General features: G+C 39.5%; 1 protein-coding gene across 5 annotated transcripts in view; it reads right to left on the reverse strand.

The window, feature by feature from the left end:
* The window catches only part of LOC126418612 (PAX-interacting protein 1-like), a 176,809-nt gene that overhangs the window by 19,457 nt on the left and 138,978 nt on the right, over positions 1–18,374 (reverse strand). For all 5 annotated transcript variants that reach the window (XM_050085450.1, XM_050085447.1, XM_050085451.1 and 2 more), the window contains exons 17-21: positions 12,707–12,856; positions 10,788–10,972; positions 10,082–10,317; positions 8,794–8,962; positions 8,605–8,705 (exon numbers count right to left, since the gene is read on the reverse strand). In XM_050085450.1, the coding sequence (XP_049941407.1) occupies positions 8,605–8,705; positions 8,794–8,962; positions 10,082–10,317; positions 10,788–10,972; positions 12,707–12,856 (841 nt within the window). The remainder of the gene's footprint in view (positions 1–8,604; positions 8,706–8,793; positions 8,963–10,081; positions 10,318–10,787; positions 10,973–12,706; positions 12,857–18,374) is intronic.

Raw genomic sequence — 18,374 nt, forward strand, 5'->3', positions numbered from 1 at the left:
AGATGTGTTGCGACTGCAGTTTCTTAAATGAAAAAACAGTAAAAGATGCGTATCTGATCCCTAATATTAGGTGACACATTAGATAATTTGGGTCAGTGCAAGTTTTTTTTCATCCCTAAATTTAAGAAGTGGGTATCATAAAATTACGGTACACCCTAAGGATAGTTCTGAAACAGCACTTACCATGACTTCTGGTCACTACTAATATTGTAGGATGCCTTTTGGGCTGAAAAATGCACCAGCTACATTTCATAATTTATTAGATGGAGTCCTCAGAGCTTTAAAAACCAAACAAATGCATGATGTATCTCGACAATATAATTATACTCACAAAAAGCCTGGAAGAGCATGTTCAGCATTTGGAGATGGTATTTGGCAGGTTGAGAAAGACTTGACTTATGCTTAACACTGATAAGCCTCACTTTGCACAATCAGAAGTAAACTATCTGGGCCATATAATACGCCAAGATGTAGTAAGGATAGATCCGCACCTTACTTCAGCAGTACATGACTTTTCACTCCCTCATACAGTTAAACAATTGCAGTCTTTCCTTGGATTAACAAATTACTATAGAAAATTCACGAAATTATGTTTAGCTGGACACCTGAGTGTCAGACAGCATTTCAAAATTTATTCAGATCCAATTTTGATTTTACCAGATTTCACAAATGAATTCATATTGTCATGTGATGCAAGTGGTACTGCTTTCGGAGCGATTCCAGGGCAAATCATTTACAGTAATGAACACCCAGTTGCATATGCATCACGTCAGCCTGATAAGGCAGAACAAAATTATTCTACATAGTATCTCTTATTTTAGACGTTATGTATATGGACATAAGTTCACATTGATTAAACGATCATGCAGCTTTACAATGGCTACTAGGGCTAAAAGATCCTTCAAATCATCTAACGAGATGGGCTTTGAAACTGTGTGAATTTCAATACGATGTGATTCCCAAAACGGGTGTTAAAGACACAGAAATGCAGACACACTTAGCAGGAAGATTGGAACATTGTAAGTATATGCGTTTGATCTAACAGATCTGAAGAGAGCACGAGCTAATGATACAGAGTGTCAGGTGTACCACAAACAGATACAGTTTGACGTACAATATGGGGTTTTGTGTAGATCAACCAAGTGTGGACTGCCTGTTGGGGTTCAAGCAGCTTTGAGGACAGAAATACTACGAAAAGCAAATGATCATGTATTATCGGGTCATGAGAGTAAGAGAATAAGAGTAGCAGAACAGTTCTGGTGGAGAACAACACACGCTGATGTTCAACGGTATGTCAAGAACTGTATTCTGTGCGCACAATGTGCTGATTTATGCCATCAAAAAATAGAATTACAAAAACTACTAGAGCGCAGATATTCTGGGGCTGTTTCACAGGAGTCAATCAGGTAACAAGTATGTGTTAACAATTATCAATCACTTCTCAAGGTACCTGGTAATGATAGTAATACTAGATCAGAAGGCAAGCAAAGGAGCTCATGCTATGATAAATGGCTGGATACTTAGATTTGTGGTGCCACAAACAATTATTATGGGCCATGGCACAGATTTCATGTCTGAACTCATTAAGCATATGTGTTACTTACTGAACATTAAGAAATTACGTACAAGCCCATTCCAGCGGTAGGCAAATGTTCGTACAGAAAGAGTTCATAGGACTATATCTAAGTTGCTAAGCCATTACACTATTCTCAACACCTAGATTGGGATGTATATTTATATTATGTAACTTGCGCGTACTATTCAAAAACTCATACAGGAACAGGATTATCGCCTTACCAGATGGTATATGGACGCAAAATACCTTCTCCATTTGATGCTATTCAACCAACATAGGGAAAAGAAAGTGAACATGTTAAGGTGTTAGCAAAAACTCTAAAGGAAGTCCGGCAAAAGGAAAACACAAAAGCACTATACTGTCAAGAGCATGTAGGATTAAGTAAGAGGGATTTGCAACAGTATTGTATGGGTCAATGAGTATTACACTCTCAACAATAAGATAAAAAAGTTTTTGATGAAGTTTTAGTGTCCTTACCAAGCGGTTGAGGAAAAGTCGCCTGTAAATGGAAAGTTACAATTACCAGGATGAACTTCACTAGCCCATAATAATAGAATTAAACCTTTTCAAGGGGCAATAGATTCCTTTCCTCAAGTACCAGCAGAGGTGCCACATACTAGAATTAAGAAGCATACATGGGTAATAGTAGAATGTAACTGGGTAGATACAAAATCTACTCACCAAGCGGTGGCAGAACATAGATATAAAAAAAGGTTATAATTACACACTAGAAAAGATGTATGCGCAAAGTGTTGATTAATCTTGGTGACTAGCACATAAGCTAGAAAAAACACAGTTTCAACAAGACATATGACAACAAAGACTGACAAGAGGGGCACAAGAGGGAACGATGACCACATGGTCTAATATTACAATGAAAACAATCAATTTTTGACAATATAATGTAATTGTATAGATAAAAAACCTACTCACCAAGCAACAGAAAAACATGAATATAAAAAGGTTACAATTATGCACTAGAAATGACGCCCCTACATCTTTCCTGTGTACACCCAACAGGCCATAAAATCCCTTCAGCATTTTACCTATACAGAATATTTCCTTTCTAAATTACACGCTAGATGCTATGGTTGGGGTTGGGGTTGGGTTGTTTGGGGGAGGAGACCAAACAGCGAGGTCATTGGTCTCATCGGATTAGGGAAGGACGGGGAAGGAAGTCGGCCATGCCCTTTCAAAGGAACTATCCCGGCATTCGCCTGGAGCAATTTAGGGAATCACAGAAAACCTAAATCAGGATGGCCGGACGTGGGATTCAACCATCGTCTTCCCGAATGCAGATGCTACGGTATTACAGGGCACAGACAAATTGATTGATGCATAAAAGGAGCTGACTGCCGTTGATCAAATGTTAAGACATGTTCAGAACTTTCACCGTCGGTGAACACAGAGCACAATTACCATTAGTGTAGTAACCACTAGTATAATTGGAGTACTAACAGTCACTAGCGCAATTTATCTTTTCCTAAGGAGTAAAATAACAAACGCACAGTCGACACTCACACACAAGATCCGTCTGGAATGGGTTGTACCAAAAGGCAATGAGAAACTGCAACACAGGTTAAGTAAGAAAGGCTAAGGCAAATGCAACAAATGGTACCAAGAGCTCTTATGAACCATTTCTTTGCTATAGTAAACATGTTAAGCAAGCACAGCAGAAGGGAAACTGCTGATACCTTCGTAATAGGTCATGATGAATGACGTCAGGTAAACATTAGTCACTATTTTGCTCCATAAACATCCCAGCAGTTTGGATTGTGAGGCAGTCAGTCAAGACGGATCAATGGCATGCGTGACACTCGCACTCCATTCCCTGATCACAGCAAAATGATGTCCGGCACAACGGCACAAGTCTGTTGTAGATTTCCTGCACACTACCGACAACAACAGCATTTTACTGGGAGAGATGGCTATCTTGCCATAATCACCAGCTGCAGAGTTCAACACCACTGTCTACCAATTGCACAGTTCAACATCACAGTCTGCCTCTGTCACTGATAGGGGGGCCTTGAGGTTTTTCTGTCCCACCAGAATCAGGACACCAGTGTTCCTGACATTCTGGTGGACTAAACAGAGCCTACCTGTACAGCAGACCAATATCGTCAAACTACACGACAACAGTCACCGTGGTACAAGTGATGACGAACATTGTGGTACACGGGATGACGAAGAAGGCTGGTGAGCAGGAGAGGACCGAGCACTTCCCAAGTCAGAATGTGAGAGTTCAATATATGTGCTGCCATCACTCACTGCTGTGGATTCATGGTACAGCCAGATCTGCGGCCAACACAATCAGTGAACTGCCAGTGCAGCGGCCAGCTGGACTGAAGTGTGCGGTGTCAGCCGCCGTGCGTGGATTGAAGGCTGCTTGTGATGCGATTCCTCAGCGGGCATTGACAGATGATGCCAAACATGAGACAAGATGCTAACTGTATTTTTATGGAAATAAATAACTAATTCTGAATCTTCTTTCACCGCACCTACTGGCGATTACAGGTAACCTACACCCTTCAGCCGAAAACTGGCAAGGAGTGAAATGGGAGAGTGCCTCCCATCAAAGCAAACTCTATTCATGCCCTCCCAATAGTTGCCTCTTGCAGTACGTAGTATGCGTACCAAATCTGGCTGAAATCAGTTCAGTGGTTCAAGAGGAAATGTGGAAAATACACTTTCACAAATGCATACATCCATTTTTATATGATTATGTACATGTTTATATATGTAAATAACGAATGGGAATGTAGGCAGATAAAACAGACAGCAAACACAACAGAGGAAAAACTGTGATGGTCCTATACAATAACACACTATTAACTGATCTGTGCTCAGCGAAAATAAAGGAAAGATGTGAGAGTTGAATGTCTTGCTGATGACAAGATAATTAGGCAAGATAATTAGATGCGTCCCACTCAAAGAATCCATCTGAAGACTAACCATATGAAATTAGGGAATCCTTGGAAAAATTTAATCACAATGGCTGAACAGGTGTTAAATGTGAGCCCATTTGTCACCTTGCTTGATACCTATTCAGGAAGGTTTGAAAAACAACACCATGGTAACTCTCTTTGTCACTTAGGACATTAATGCTCACAATAAAATGTGAAATAGAGACAGCAACCATGCAGCGCAGAGGATATACAAACAGTGCACTGTTTTCGGAGACATGTTTTTACCCCCATCAAGAGCTTCAAAGTGAAGATCCTACATCCCCAACATCAATTAGCATAACATCCTTCAAGGGTCATACTTTTGTTTGCCAATGGATAACATGCTCTTAGGCACAAAGAGCCAACAGAAAAGGTGCAAGAATTAAATTTTCAAGTAATATCACTGAGAATTACAGATACATCACTGCTGAATCTTCGATTTTACTTTCAGAATGTCTGAATCTTCGATTTATCTTTCAGAATGTTTGAATCTTCGATTTTACTTCCAGAATGTTATCTAACTGACCTATGATCACCCTCCCCTACCCCTACCTGGTATAAATGCCTGCTCTGTTCAGCTCTCTGTTTTCAAGAAACAGGTATTTAAATCAAGTTCAAACAAATGTAAGAGAGTGATAACAATACTGGTTGATATATGGGACTTCGTACATGGCTTTTTTTTTTTTTTTTTTTTTTCATCATGTGTCTCTAAGCCCCACATTCTACAACATCTGAGCTGTATTACAGACTAGAATTCCTGTTGATATTTCTACAGCTGTATCAGCACTAAAACTGAAAACAAATTACTGATAGTTGGTATTGTTAAAGATCTTTTCTCAAACCATCTACTTTCTTTTTTACATATTAACAAACTTTTTTCCCTTCTTATAATGGGCAGTCAAAATTGGACACTGTACATATTGGCAACATGCTCTATAACACTACTAAGTATGTCTCCAACATCACAATGACACTCAAACTGATTGACTCATCTTCGCCCAAAGCTACTGGCTTGCATTTCAGAGACAGGAGCCAACATTTCAAAAGTCAAGCGGTCTTTACAAACTTTTAAGAGCATTATCACACGGCTAGAGAATGCCTTACAGCGACTTTATTTGTCCTACCTCTCTCTTATATTCTACTTATTATACTCCCCCCACCCCCTCCCATTTTTTTAAAAAACTTCTTGCTTCTTTTTATGCCCTGGCACTATGCCTTTTCCTGTTCCATTGTGGATTTTTAAATATTTTATCATCATCATCATCATCATCGTATAACCCCCTCCTCATTACAGATGGGTCTCTCATATCCTGAGATATGAGTGAGCTGCCCTTCCTCTTCAACTATCCCCAACTTATCCCTCCCTTCTCCACGAGGAAGGAACTAATAGTTCTGAAACTGTAATATTGTCAACACTTTTGAGTTAAAACATTGCAGGTGATTTGCGGTCTCGAATGGGTAATGCCAATGAGGCTCATATTTGTAAGCTGTTTATGTTTCTATACAAATAATGTTCCAACACTACAATGGGACAGTCAGCTGACAATGCAAACAAAAAAGATAAAGTAGACCTCCTGATGGTTGAGGAGTTGAGAGTACAAATGAGGCCCACATCACTGGGCTGGCTGTCCATATTCTGTGTTCCTGAAAAAGTGGAACTGGCGTAACAACCATAATTGCTGATCCATTCTGGTGTTGTGAAGGTTGTACTCTTATGCTGTCATGGGCCAGGATTAGTCTCTCAATTCATTTTTTAAAAAAACGAGAAACATACAACACAAAGCTTACTGGAACACAAAGAGCATTCTGTAATGGCTACTGTGCAACTGTTTGCCAAGGTTAGAAGGATCATGAACATTTGAGTTCTGGTCTGACCTTCAGGGGTATCTTGCACAGCCCCAGTTCAAAGGCCCCCCCCCCCCCCCCCCTTCTGAAACTGCCACATTTAAGTGTCCACATTGTACATGTGGAAGCACTTTGTACAACAATACACAAGCAGCACACTGAACAATAATATACAATGATGTCTGATCTGTCCACAGTGGATATGTTTTCTACTCTGATGAGCTGTAATGTGATTGGTTCTAAATGAGGGAAGACAGTTGCACTGCAAACTGATGTACTTGGCATAGCTGGGAAAAACTATGACATTTTCTTCGGCTGAGAAAATGGGCCATGTTTATGCTGCCACCAAGCAAAAGCATTGATTCAGCAGAAAGAGAGCCACTGCAGCTTTGATGGCCTGGTTGCTTCACAACTGAGCTATGAACTTATTGTGCCTTATGTGACCAGAACCAATGCTGTAACAAAAAAAGTATGCTTCAAGTGAGTTTACAATAACCACAATTTTTAATCACAGTATTGCAGTCTGCAGACTACCTGTCCTGACCCCACCACTGCTAGCTGTGACACTGCTGCTGGTGCCAAGCTTGATATTGTGCTTTTAACGCTCACTGGTGGGCCATGCATAGGACCTATTTTAAAGGACCTACCTTAGTTGCTGCTGTCGTAGCCTGGAGGTCTCAGGTTCCCCTGTGGAAATGAGCAGCCACTCATCCATCACCTGGGTGGGAAAACTTCTTATTGCACACCACTGCTCTGGGCGGACTCTGCTGCCACTTCTGCTGTACAGGGTCTCTAGCACGATCACACACGCCTTGGCTGTCCTAGTCTGGGCTGCTAAAAGCTTCAAACTGGGTGGTTGACACAGATTCCTGTCCTAATGGGTCAGTGGCCTTGTTGTACCATTTGAGTCAGCATGCCAATGCGTGCTGACTGCTCTGCCTTCCTCGACAGGGCACTAGCTGTTTACGTCCCGTGGGAGCTGGCATCCGACAATGATTTGATTCGTGTACTCTGAGTAATAAAGGAATGGTTCTATAATGCTGTTTCTTTGATGTCTCCTTGGACATTCACCAGGAATCCACTCACCCCTTGACTGCAACCCATACCATAGGTGATGGTATTCTGACATTCAGACAACAGACACTAGTTCCACAACCCACTATAGCAGCCAATCACACACCCAAGGTATACAAAAAAGGAGGTAGGTCATAATAACTTACTACACAAACAATTGCTTGTATACAAAGAAAATATTCATATTACCAATTTCAGAAAATAATTGCCATCTTCAGATGTTCTTAATCCACAAAAAGCTTTATACAGACAAAAAATACATTTAAGCACTTTGAACATCGTAAAGTCAAGCAACATTCAATAAATGTACATATCATCACATGATGACTGTCATTCATGTAAACTGCAAGGAGTCAATTGTCTTCAAATCTTTTATTTCGATCAAGTACAAAACTGTGCAACACACAGTTTGTTTTTGTATTATCGTCAGCAAATTCAGGACATGTGTTTAAAGGTTAAGGAAAATTTCTCCACTTGTTAGCAAGAATGCTGAAAATACATCTAAAAAATGTCAAAGGATCTCTGCGACATTCAGAAACACAGAAAAAACTTCCCATTGACCTACTTAAGGAATCATTCAATATATGAAATTGGCGTTTAACTATTTTTCCTTCTAGAAATTGATACATCCAGAATTTACTTTTAAACTTCAATTTTTGATTTCCTTATACAGTACGAGAAGTAAAAGAAAGGCATGCACCTCATCAGACTCTATGATGCAACAGAAACTTTGAGGGGCGGCAGTTGACTTAGCAGTAGTGGTAGCATGACAGCTGCACAGAATGACAACAGCTACGCCTCTTCTTAGTGACAACATGTCATACATCTCAGTGCACTGCAGAGAAGCACTTCTCAATGGCAATGTGTGCATCCAACCTTACATCACTATACAGCCCACAGTTCCACAAAGGACTGAAGTATGGGAAAGTATTGCTGAAAAATGGTTCCATAAGAAGAAAGCAGAATGTGCACTATTTCAAGACCAGACATATCCAGTCAGTCATGCACAGGAACTACATGAATAATGATCATGCAATTACAGTAATATTCACCAGAACAGAAAGTGCACTGCCACAGAAGTGTCACTGAAAGCCACAGATCTTAAATCTTATCCAATAAATCCATATCTTTCTTTCCTCACTTAAAAATATGCATTCCATTTACCTTGAACAGTTCTTGTCGGTTGGGTTTTTCAAGAAGTTTAGGAATGTTACAATCAAATTTCTTCTCAAAAGCTGGATCATCTAAAATGTATGGTTTTTCATCTAGAAAAAGAAAACATTTGTAAGGTTTTCAATAATTCTGTAATACAACATACGTAAATTTCAGTAAAAGCTACAAACAAGCACTCACCCAAAATTTTATTTTGAGCATGACTGTCGTGAACCCACACCACCGAAACAATATACTGACAACTAGACAAACAACACATAAGCTTCAAAGTTCGCACTAAATTTGGCATGATCAAATGTGTTGCATCCTTACAAGAGGTTGCTTTCTCACATCCTAGTTGTAGCAATTTCTGTAAAATTACAAACAGTATCACAAACAACTATACAATTTTGACAATAATCAAATGTCTCTCAAAGAAGTGCAGCACAGCTTCAACTACACATATAAAACTGCAGCTACATCTCGATACATGAAATCAAATATTATGACATAATACTTAATTCTCACAAACAACAACATAAATAAGGATGTAATAAAAGTATTTTGAGGTCACTCTTTACAGTAATGACATTCTTCTTTTTCTCTTTTGACCCAATCACGTTTCAGTAATGTTGCATCACCCATATAACAATGGTGCAACAGTACTGGAATGTGTGGGTCAAATAAAACCTGAGAAGGCAGTGATCTCAAATTACTTCGCTGCTAAGCAAACATGGACATATAAAGCGGGCTTCAAAAAACATCTAGGTTTGGAAAGAATACCTTTGTATACCTTTGTCTGTACTACAGGCTACAGGTGGGCTCTGAGTGACTTGCTCTTCGTTTTAACCTTCCCCAACCTACCCTCTCTGGAACACATAAGAATTTAGAAGATTGTCAAACTGTATGCCTGAAATTGCCTGCTATAAAAAGATGGTAATTGGGGAGCTTTCTGGCTGGAATTTTGATTGGCTCTATTTTAGCTTTCAATAAATGATTGTTTCTGTTGAGAAGCAGCAGCACTTTCCCGCCAGTGACCTGAGTGCTTCTCTGATTTAACGTGTTTCTCAACATCATTTTTCTTCTGACCCAGTTTGATAATTACAAAATCTGCAGAATACTGATTTTGACCTCTGGTGGGCATTCACAGCCACCCAATCCATATTTGCCACCAAAAAGAACTCTATTAACATATTGGGGAAAGACTTTCAGCATGATCGAAATACATTAACAGGTGGTGTTTTTCAGTCACTCAGTTGCTCGGAAGGCAAAAATACATATATGTAGTCTGAAGAAAATCTCAAATGAGAAACTGTAGAAGTTTATACAGGTTTAACAATAGAAACATAATTTGGTTGACTAACTTCCTTCCTGAAAACAATGAAAGAAGAGGGGGCGACCTTTCAAATCAAGAGAAAATACATACAGATAATTTTATTAAGGCTAATTAAAGCACATTTTCACATGCAGATAAACAAAGTGGACTAACCTTCGTAACCTCATTTTCATTAGATAACCCTGAGAGAATGAAGCGTGGCCTCTTGTCAGGAGGTGGTGGATCAGGATTTGTAACTGCTACCTCACCCAGTGGCTCCTCCTCAACTGGAGGAATCACAGAATTTTCACAGTCCAGCCGAGCTCGTTTATGTCTCCGCTGACTAGGTGGACTTTTTTGCAATTTGTCATATGATTCCTGTGTTATATTGATTGGCATTTTCCATGCAGCTAAATTTTAGATAAATTCAAATATGTATAGTATTGCAAAAAATAACATATATACACACATAACATAAACCCATACTCCTAGATTCTTTGCATAACATTGTAAAAAATTAATTCAAAAAGTAATTTCATTCAAATTATTAATTTATAAAAACTTATTACGAATTCAAAGCTGTAGTTACTGTGTCCATAGCTAGTGTTAAAAATTAATGTCAGAATATAGTAAAAAACACACACATTTCTATCTGAAATATCCTGTATATGAACCACTGAACAAATCTGAATGTTTATGAAATGCCAAGAATACATATTTACTGAATTTACGATATACAGCATTGTATAAACTATTCCAATGTCAGACACTGAACAACATGAATTACTTCTAAGTAAAAAACTTTTATGTCAATGTAGTAATGAATGGGGAATTAAATCTAGAAGAAATACTTTTACCGCTTTTAACTGCTATGACTCACCCATCAGATTTGGTATTAAAGCATATTCAACTCGAAAAGGATTTACAAGGTTAAACTGCTGATATTTTGGATTATCTGGTTGCTGAATGCATGAATATTGTCCGAAAAGAATATCTGTAAGCCACTGCACATTCACTACTGGTTTGCCCCATTCTCGGGCTTTCTTGTACTTCTGCCCATCTGGTCTAAAACAAATAACAGTATTACTGATATGTAAATAACCCATTATCATCAATGTAAATATCTCTATAAATAATCCATAAAATGGTGCATTTTTGTAACTAAGCAGCACCATGTAAAAAAGCTTAAAACAAAAGCAAAAGTATTTAGAATAGAAGCAAAGCAAAAAAAGGCAGAGAAAAAAAGCAGAGAAAACAGACATTATCAACGATGGAAATTAATATGAACAGTTTACAAAAAATTTGCGAGTTACAAGGTTTTAGAATCTTGATTTCCTTCTTCAAAGAACATAAAGGCAAATATCGGGCAGATAAAAATGTTGGATTGGAGTTCACGGAGGGGGACAGGAATGGAGAAGCAGGGTGTTTAACAGACTACATAATTCTTAAATCAAGCAAGAATAACTGGATTAGAGAGAACTTAGGCAAGAAAAGTTCCTAACTACAGGTGCTAAATGGCAGAGAAAAAGCAGATGAGAGAATGGGCCATGATTGAAAGAATGGGGGCCATTCCGAATCCATGCCAATCAATACCTGGTCTCAGAATTAGCTCGTTCTTTCCACTTTTCTCATCCTTATGCCCCTGAAGATGAATGTGTCCTAAAATCTTGAGTAGCAGTTTTCTTTTGCAAGTGTTACTATGAGGGATATTTGGAAAGTAACATCCAATTGGTTGCAAAATAGAAACCACTGTCTTACCAAACTGGAGACTATATTAATAGCCCTAGCTGACCACAAATGCAGAAGGTCAGTGACAAAGTCAAAGACATTAACACAATGACTGCCATGAGGCCACCAACGGCCACAGTGGAGCCTCACAGCTGCTGCCACATGCCCACCAGCAGCCAGAGAAAAGTCTCATTACTAAGAAGGTGTGCCTGGCCTGGCGCTGAAATAATCATCACTAACAAGTGCACCAGTCAATGCCATTAACACTATCAAATCAAAGCCTGTCAGGACTCACTGGGATAATAAGATGGAGGAGATGATAGTTTCCTGGACAGCACTGTCAAAAAGATGTGATGATGTGTCACTGCAATGTGCAGGAGTTCAGAAGGGAGACTACCAAACAACACCATTTGAATACCCACTAAAAAGCTTAAAGAAGAAACCACCTGTGTTAAAAAAGACAGGGACAGGCTTCTGGTGTGAGCATAATGTGCTTCTGGTGGATGTCCTGGCAAAACTCAATTCTGAAAGCTAATAGAAGAGGAAAATGACTGAGCTGAAGATTTAAGTTTTCAAATGTATCCCTGAGAATTCAGAATTTTGTTAACAGCATGCAATGCTCAGCTCATACCAACTTTACAGCTAATGAACTTATTTCAGTCTTACAATGACTTCATAATTGTAGCAAGATTAGAATCGCCCCCTCCTTTTTTTTTTTTTTTTTTAAGTCCGTGAAAGCTTACTACAGGAGTAATTTTTGCTGGCAGTTTTATTGTTATTCCAATAATATGAGTGCATCTTACCACTGCAGATTTTTATAGGAAAGTACTTTTTTATGGGAAAGTAGTTTTTATGACATTTTTGGACAAAAGTTGTCTCAGTTTTCTACCAAAGTGCACTTTTATCAATGCTGGTGAGAACACCAAGAAATGTTGACAATTGTTGGAAAATTAAAGATGGTACTCATTTCCCTTAAGAAAAAACAGCTTTTTTCTGCTGATTAATACTAATTTCTTGCTTGATCAATTTAGCTTTCTGAATGGTAGATAATGAAGGAAAAAACTAACTTACCTTCTACAGACTAGAATGTGATTTTCTCTTGAGAAATAGGCAGTAGGTTTAGCACCAATTTCAACAATCATGAAATGGACCATTCTTCTCTCTTCTTTCTCAAAACCAGAATATGATATTATGTGATTATTGCAAGGTTTTTCGTCAACCCTACAACAAGGTAAGGTATTAATGAGGCATGAATTCACATTTCAATTATTTGATTTGATTTTTTTGTTGTCTCTAGACAAATTTACAGTTGTGAGGTCAAGATATTGGTGACTTGTCAGTGACACACTGCTTATTTTACTAAATATTATGCTCCTCTGCATTTACTTGATATTAAACAAAAAATTTAAGACATACATGGTTTTAAGTCTAACACTGATGTATCCTACAGAAGTATTCCACTTTAAACTACAGTTTACTTCCTGGCACAAAGTAGGTAAACAAAAAAGTGTTGTGAAGTATTACTCTACATTTTCTAAGACATTCCTAACAAAGGAACACTTCTGAGCAATGTACACACAATATGCTTGAAAACAGGGATTAGTGGCTAGTGCCACAACAGTTTGTTCTAATATACTGATTCCGAGTAAGACAGGCTAATGTCCAACACAGATTACTGCCAAAATATAGTGCACGAGTTGATAAGAGTGGAAAGCCAAGTGAACTGTACGTGGTAGAGGTGGGGGAGGCAGGAAAAAATAAGACACGTCAGAAAATGAAAGATAAAGAGAACTAAAAAGGTGGGAAGAAAGGAATACTTACTGTTAAGAAATGCCAATTCCAAAGAAATTAACATAAATTTAGGTCAAGTGGGTGGCAAGGAAGGGCATATGGTGATGCCAGTTTCCACTCGCGGAGTTCCAAGGAACTGGTGTCTTGGTGAAGAATCCAGATGGCACGTGTGGTGACACAGGCACCAAGGTCACAACTATCATGTAGAGCAGCATGTTTTGCAACGGGATATTCCACATTGCCTGTACACACCCTCTTCCTATGCATATTAATTTTAACTTATAACTTGGTGTTAGTCATGGTGATATGAGCGGCCAAGCGTGTTTACATAACAGCTGGTATTTAACATGTCATTTCTGAGGTGGCTCTTCCTGTGATGTGCATATGTTTCGCCAGTTACAAGACTGGTATAGGTGGTGATAGGGAGGTGCATACGGCAAACCTTACAGCGGGGATGGTCACAGAGGTAAGAGCCATAGGGTAGGGAAATGGATGCAGAAGGATCATGGGGTCTGACAAGAATATTGTGAAGATTCAGAGAACAAGAAAACGCTGCTCTAGGCGTAGTGGGAAAATGTCAGACAGAATAAATCTCTCCTTTACAGTGCGGTTTTAGAAAGTACTCTTGTGAAGTAGGTGATTAATACATTCAAAGACCAGGACCAAGTGACAGGAGGTGTACCAACAGTTCCAAGACTACATTTTGCGTAAGGACCACGAAAATAACAGAAATTAGGGCTCATACATTGGCATGTAATAGTTGTTTTTCCCTCACTCTATTTGTGATTGGAACAGAGCAAAGGAAATTACTAACAGTATCATGCACCACATGGTAACTTGCACCATGTGGTGGATTGCAGAGAATGTATGTAGACGTAAGTGTTGTGGAGGATGGATGGGCAATGAAACACCACTTTAGGAGGGGTGGGAAGGAACTTAGGTAGGATGTCCCTCATTTTAGGGCAGCATGGTAAATAATCAAAGCCCTGACAAAGGATGTCGGTCAGTTGTTTCAGTCCAGGGTGGTACTGAGTGACAAAGTGGGCGTTCCTCTGTAGCTGATTCTTGGGAGTGTTGGGAGGATTGGGGTGTGTATGAAGATATGGCACAGGAAACAGATTTACCCTCACCTCCACCACCAACTTTTCCGGACTGTGCAGATTGGTGTTAACCCATACAACACATTCTCCACCCCTGAAACTATCCCTGCCTTAACCTACTGTCCCCATACCGTCCACCCAACAGTTACCATCCTTTCTTTCCTATAAACTCTTCCCAATTCACATCCCCTCGCTCTCACTATGGGCCGCTCTCTGCACACACACACACACACACACACACACACACACACACACACACACACCAGTCTTTCCACCTCTCTGCACCTCCCCTTTTCAGCCCCTCCTCGCATGTGCCTGGCAGCCTTGTCCTGCCGCCTTCTACTCCCTGCACGCTCTGCCAGACACTGCTCCTCTCCAACCCAGCCCCCTTCCCTTTCCCTTCCCATTCTGTATTGCTGCTTTTGTTCAACGCAATAGTTGTAGCTTAGTCAGAGTGGCCACAGATATCAGTCATGTATGTGTGAGGTGTGTGTATGTGAGTGTGTTCCTTTCTTTTTTGAAGAAGGCTTTGGTCAAGAGCTTAGTGTACAACAGTCTTTCTGCTGTGCCTGTCTGTGCCTCAGAGAGTAGCTATCTATTCTTTCCAGAACTTTCGATACGCCAACCTGGACCACATGGTAGTCACATAGTTTACTGTTGATACTTTCTGGAGAATATCACACAACACTTTATATAATCAAAGTAATACACACTGAGACCACCGATATGGAAAGTCCAGCATGGCTCCAGGTAGCTGTATTTGGACTTAAAACTTTTATACTGCGTTTAATTTACCATTAGACCATACAGTAAAAGGACGCTGAAAAATAAATAATTTCTTCTATTTTTAAATTCCAGCAGCCTACAGGGTTGATAGGGCATGCAGATTGGCAGACTTAAAATTCTGCTACAGCTGGAATAAAATAACTTTGGGACTTTGCAATTGACAGATTCCATGTACCTATAAAATAACTGCGAGCATGCAGCACTTGAGAAAGAACATGATTGACTGGTGGGTGGCCCCAACCACTGATCTTGTTGGAATGTCAATGGCAGAGTTATTTTAACTGAATTACAGCAGTCAGATCTATTACCCGATTACTGATGAGCTCGAGCATCTAGGTTGTTTTCATCAAATACTGTACAGAGGAAGATGATGCGAGGAAACTGAACTGTAACAAGGCTCACGATAAAATTCAGTTTATTACTGGCAATGAAGCGGTAGAAATTACCAATTTATTCACCTAATAGACCCTTTTCCTCAGTGAATGCATATGATACCTGAAATTCAAATATATTAAAATGAGAGAATACTACGATTTTCAGAGAGCAATGATGCCGTTAGAAGTTCAAAATGGACAAGGAGTGACAAGGAAATTGGCCATGTCATTTAGAGAACTAAGAAAACTGCAAAAACCCAGTTGGGATTACTGTACGGGCATTTGAATATCACTCCTCCGGGCATTTGAATATCACTCCTCCTGAAAACGATCCAAATGTTCTAGCCACAGCACCACCTTACTTGATAATGAATACTAGGTACTGAAAAAAATACCACTGAGCAACCTAAACATAAGTGGATTCACCAATAATGTTATATCTTTTATCACTGTTCTAGCTTAGCTTTCACCTTGTCTTTCTTCATTTGTAATTCTACAAAACAGACTTCATAGGTTTCCTCATGTGTTTTTAAAGAATGTGTCCTTATACCAAGTGTCAAAAAATCCTAACTTGTTCAATCTCACTCGCAACTACCAGTGTTCCATACTTTTATGATTTATACTGTACATGGTATAATGAGATTGGGCCCTCTGTAACTTGCTGAGTAACTCAAATTCCAGATCCAACCATTTATTGTGCTGTCAAGAATGCTTTGGGACTCTCTTGCATCCATACATACTATAAAAATGCATGTGTGTATGTTCCACATATACTAAACCACTGGCCACATTTCAACCAAACTTGGTACACATATCACTTACTACCTGGAAATACTTGCTATGGGGGTAGAAACCACCTACTTTTTAAAGGGGTGGGAGTGTAAAAGAAATGTACCCCATGACATGCGAATATCCTGACTTGATTCATCCAGTATCGGACAATGAGAGTACTTAGCGACTTACAACCAAATTTACACTCAAATTCAAATCTTTATGGCATTCCTGTCCGAGCTGTCAGGATGGCGATCACGTGTGCATGAGGTGTGTTTACTTGTGTTAATGAACATGTGTGTGTGTGTGTGTGTGTGTGTGTGTGTGTGTGTGTGCTTTTCTGTTGAAGGCTGCAACTGATAGCTAATGTGTGTTTTTAGTTGTACGTGTCTGCAACTTCATGTATCTTCTTTACAGTAAGTAGCAATCGATCTTTTGCTTCCATTGTTGGCACTCCAACCTGCAGTTTCTATTGTTTGATAAAACCTTTACGAAACTTTTTCTTGCCTAGAACACTCATAAAATGATGAAAGGAAAAAATTTTGCTCACTACTTTTTTGCTGTTCATGCAGTAAAAATACTGCATCGGGAACAATGTTTTAATTTATTACTTCTTTACAACTAACTGTATTCACACACATTTTGCAGACAGTATTCACATATACTACTGAACGTATTGCAGATTTGTCATTGCACTACACGTAGATCAGAAGACACTATGTCGCAAAGATTGAACTGTGAGAAAACGGAATGGCAGGGCAAAATTCACTACAGATAAAGGTGAAATATGTATAAACATGTTAATTGTATGTGAAACGTAAATAACATATGCAATATCTAGCAAAGCTGGATATAAAAGCATCTCCTAAACCCCTGGATTGATTTCAACAAAACCTGGTACACGCATTACTTACTATCTGGAAAGAAATACTGTGGGGATAAGGAACAATGAGCCTTGTACTGGGGTGAGGGTGATAACCTACTGAAGGAGAGAAAAGGTGGGGTGGAGGAGATGGACAGAGAAGGGGGAAGGTTGGTTGGTTGGTTGGTTTGGGGAAGGAGACCAGACAGCGTGGTCATCGGTCTCATCGGATTAGGGAAGGATGGGGAAGGAAGTCGGCCGTGCCCTTTCAGAGGAACCATCCCGGCATTTGCCTGGAGTGATTTAGGGAAATCACGGAAAACCTAAATCAGGATGGCCGGACGCGGGATTGAACCGTCGTCCTCCCGAATGCGAGTCCAGTGTCTAACCACTGCGCCACCTCGCTCGGTGAAGGGGGAAGGGACAGATTGACACATGTAGGAGGGAGAAGGAGGTGAACAGAGAAAGAGGAGATGGACAGAGAGGGGGGAGGAGGAGATTTACAGAGAGAAGGGCAGAAGAAGACGAATAGAAAGTGGGGGTTGGAGGTGGGGGTGGGAACAGTTGGACAAGGGGGGAGAGGCAAAGGGGGACCAACAGGAGCCTGCAATAAGCACATATCTGGGTAATGCCAGGTACTCAGCTAGTCCATATATTTGTCAAATCTGCAAATGTGCAGTTTCTCTGCCATTTTTTCCTAGACAGTGGAGGAATTACTACAACTACAAGAGTAGATTGGCTGTGATAGTTTTAGAGCTGTGATGGGTGCTAATGTAATTAAAATTGCATAGAGTGGAATGCTGTCTGTAGTTTCATTCCCACATAATAACGTAACACAACACTTTTGCTTTAGGACTTCCTTTGAATTCCACACACAGAAGAATGATGAGCTATGCGTCACTGAAAATGATAATTATTATACTACATGACTGTTTGTTAGTTCATTTATTAATAAATAACACTTCACAGTTAACTTATAATGTCTTTACAGTCTTTATTTAATAACAATTCCGAAATACCAATGAAAATTTATTAAGATGTATAGAGTATCAGTT

The sequence above is a fragment of the Schistocerca serialis genome, chromosome 9 (assembly GCF_023864345.2).
Source record: "Schistocerca serialis cubense isolate TAMUIC-IGC-003099 chromosome 9, iqSchSeri2.2, whole genome shotgun sequence".
NCBI lineage: Eukaryota > Metazoa > Arthropoda > Insecta > Orthoptera > Acrididae > Schistocerca > Schistocerca serialis.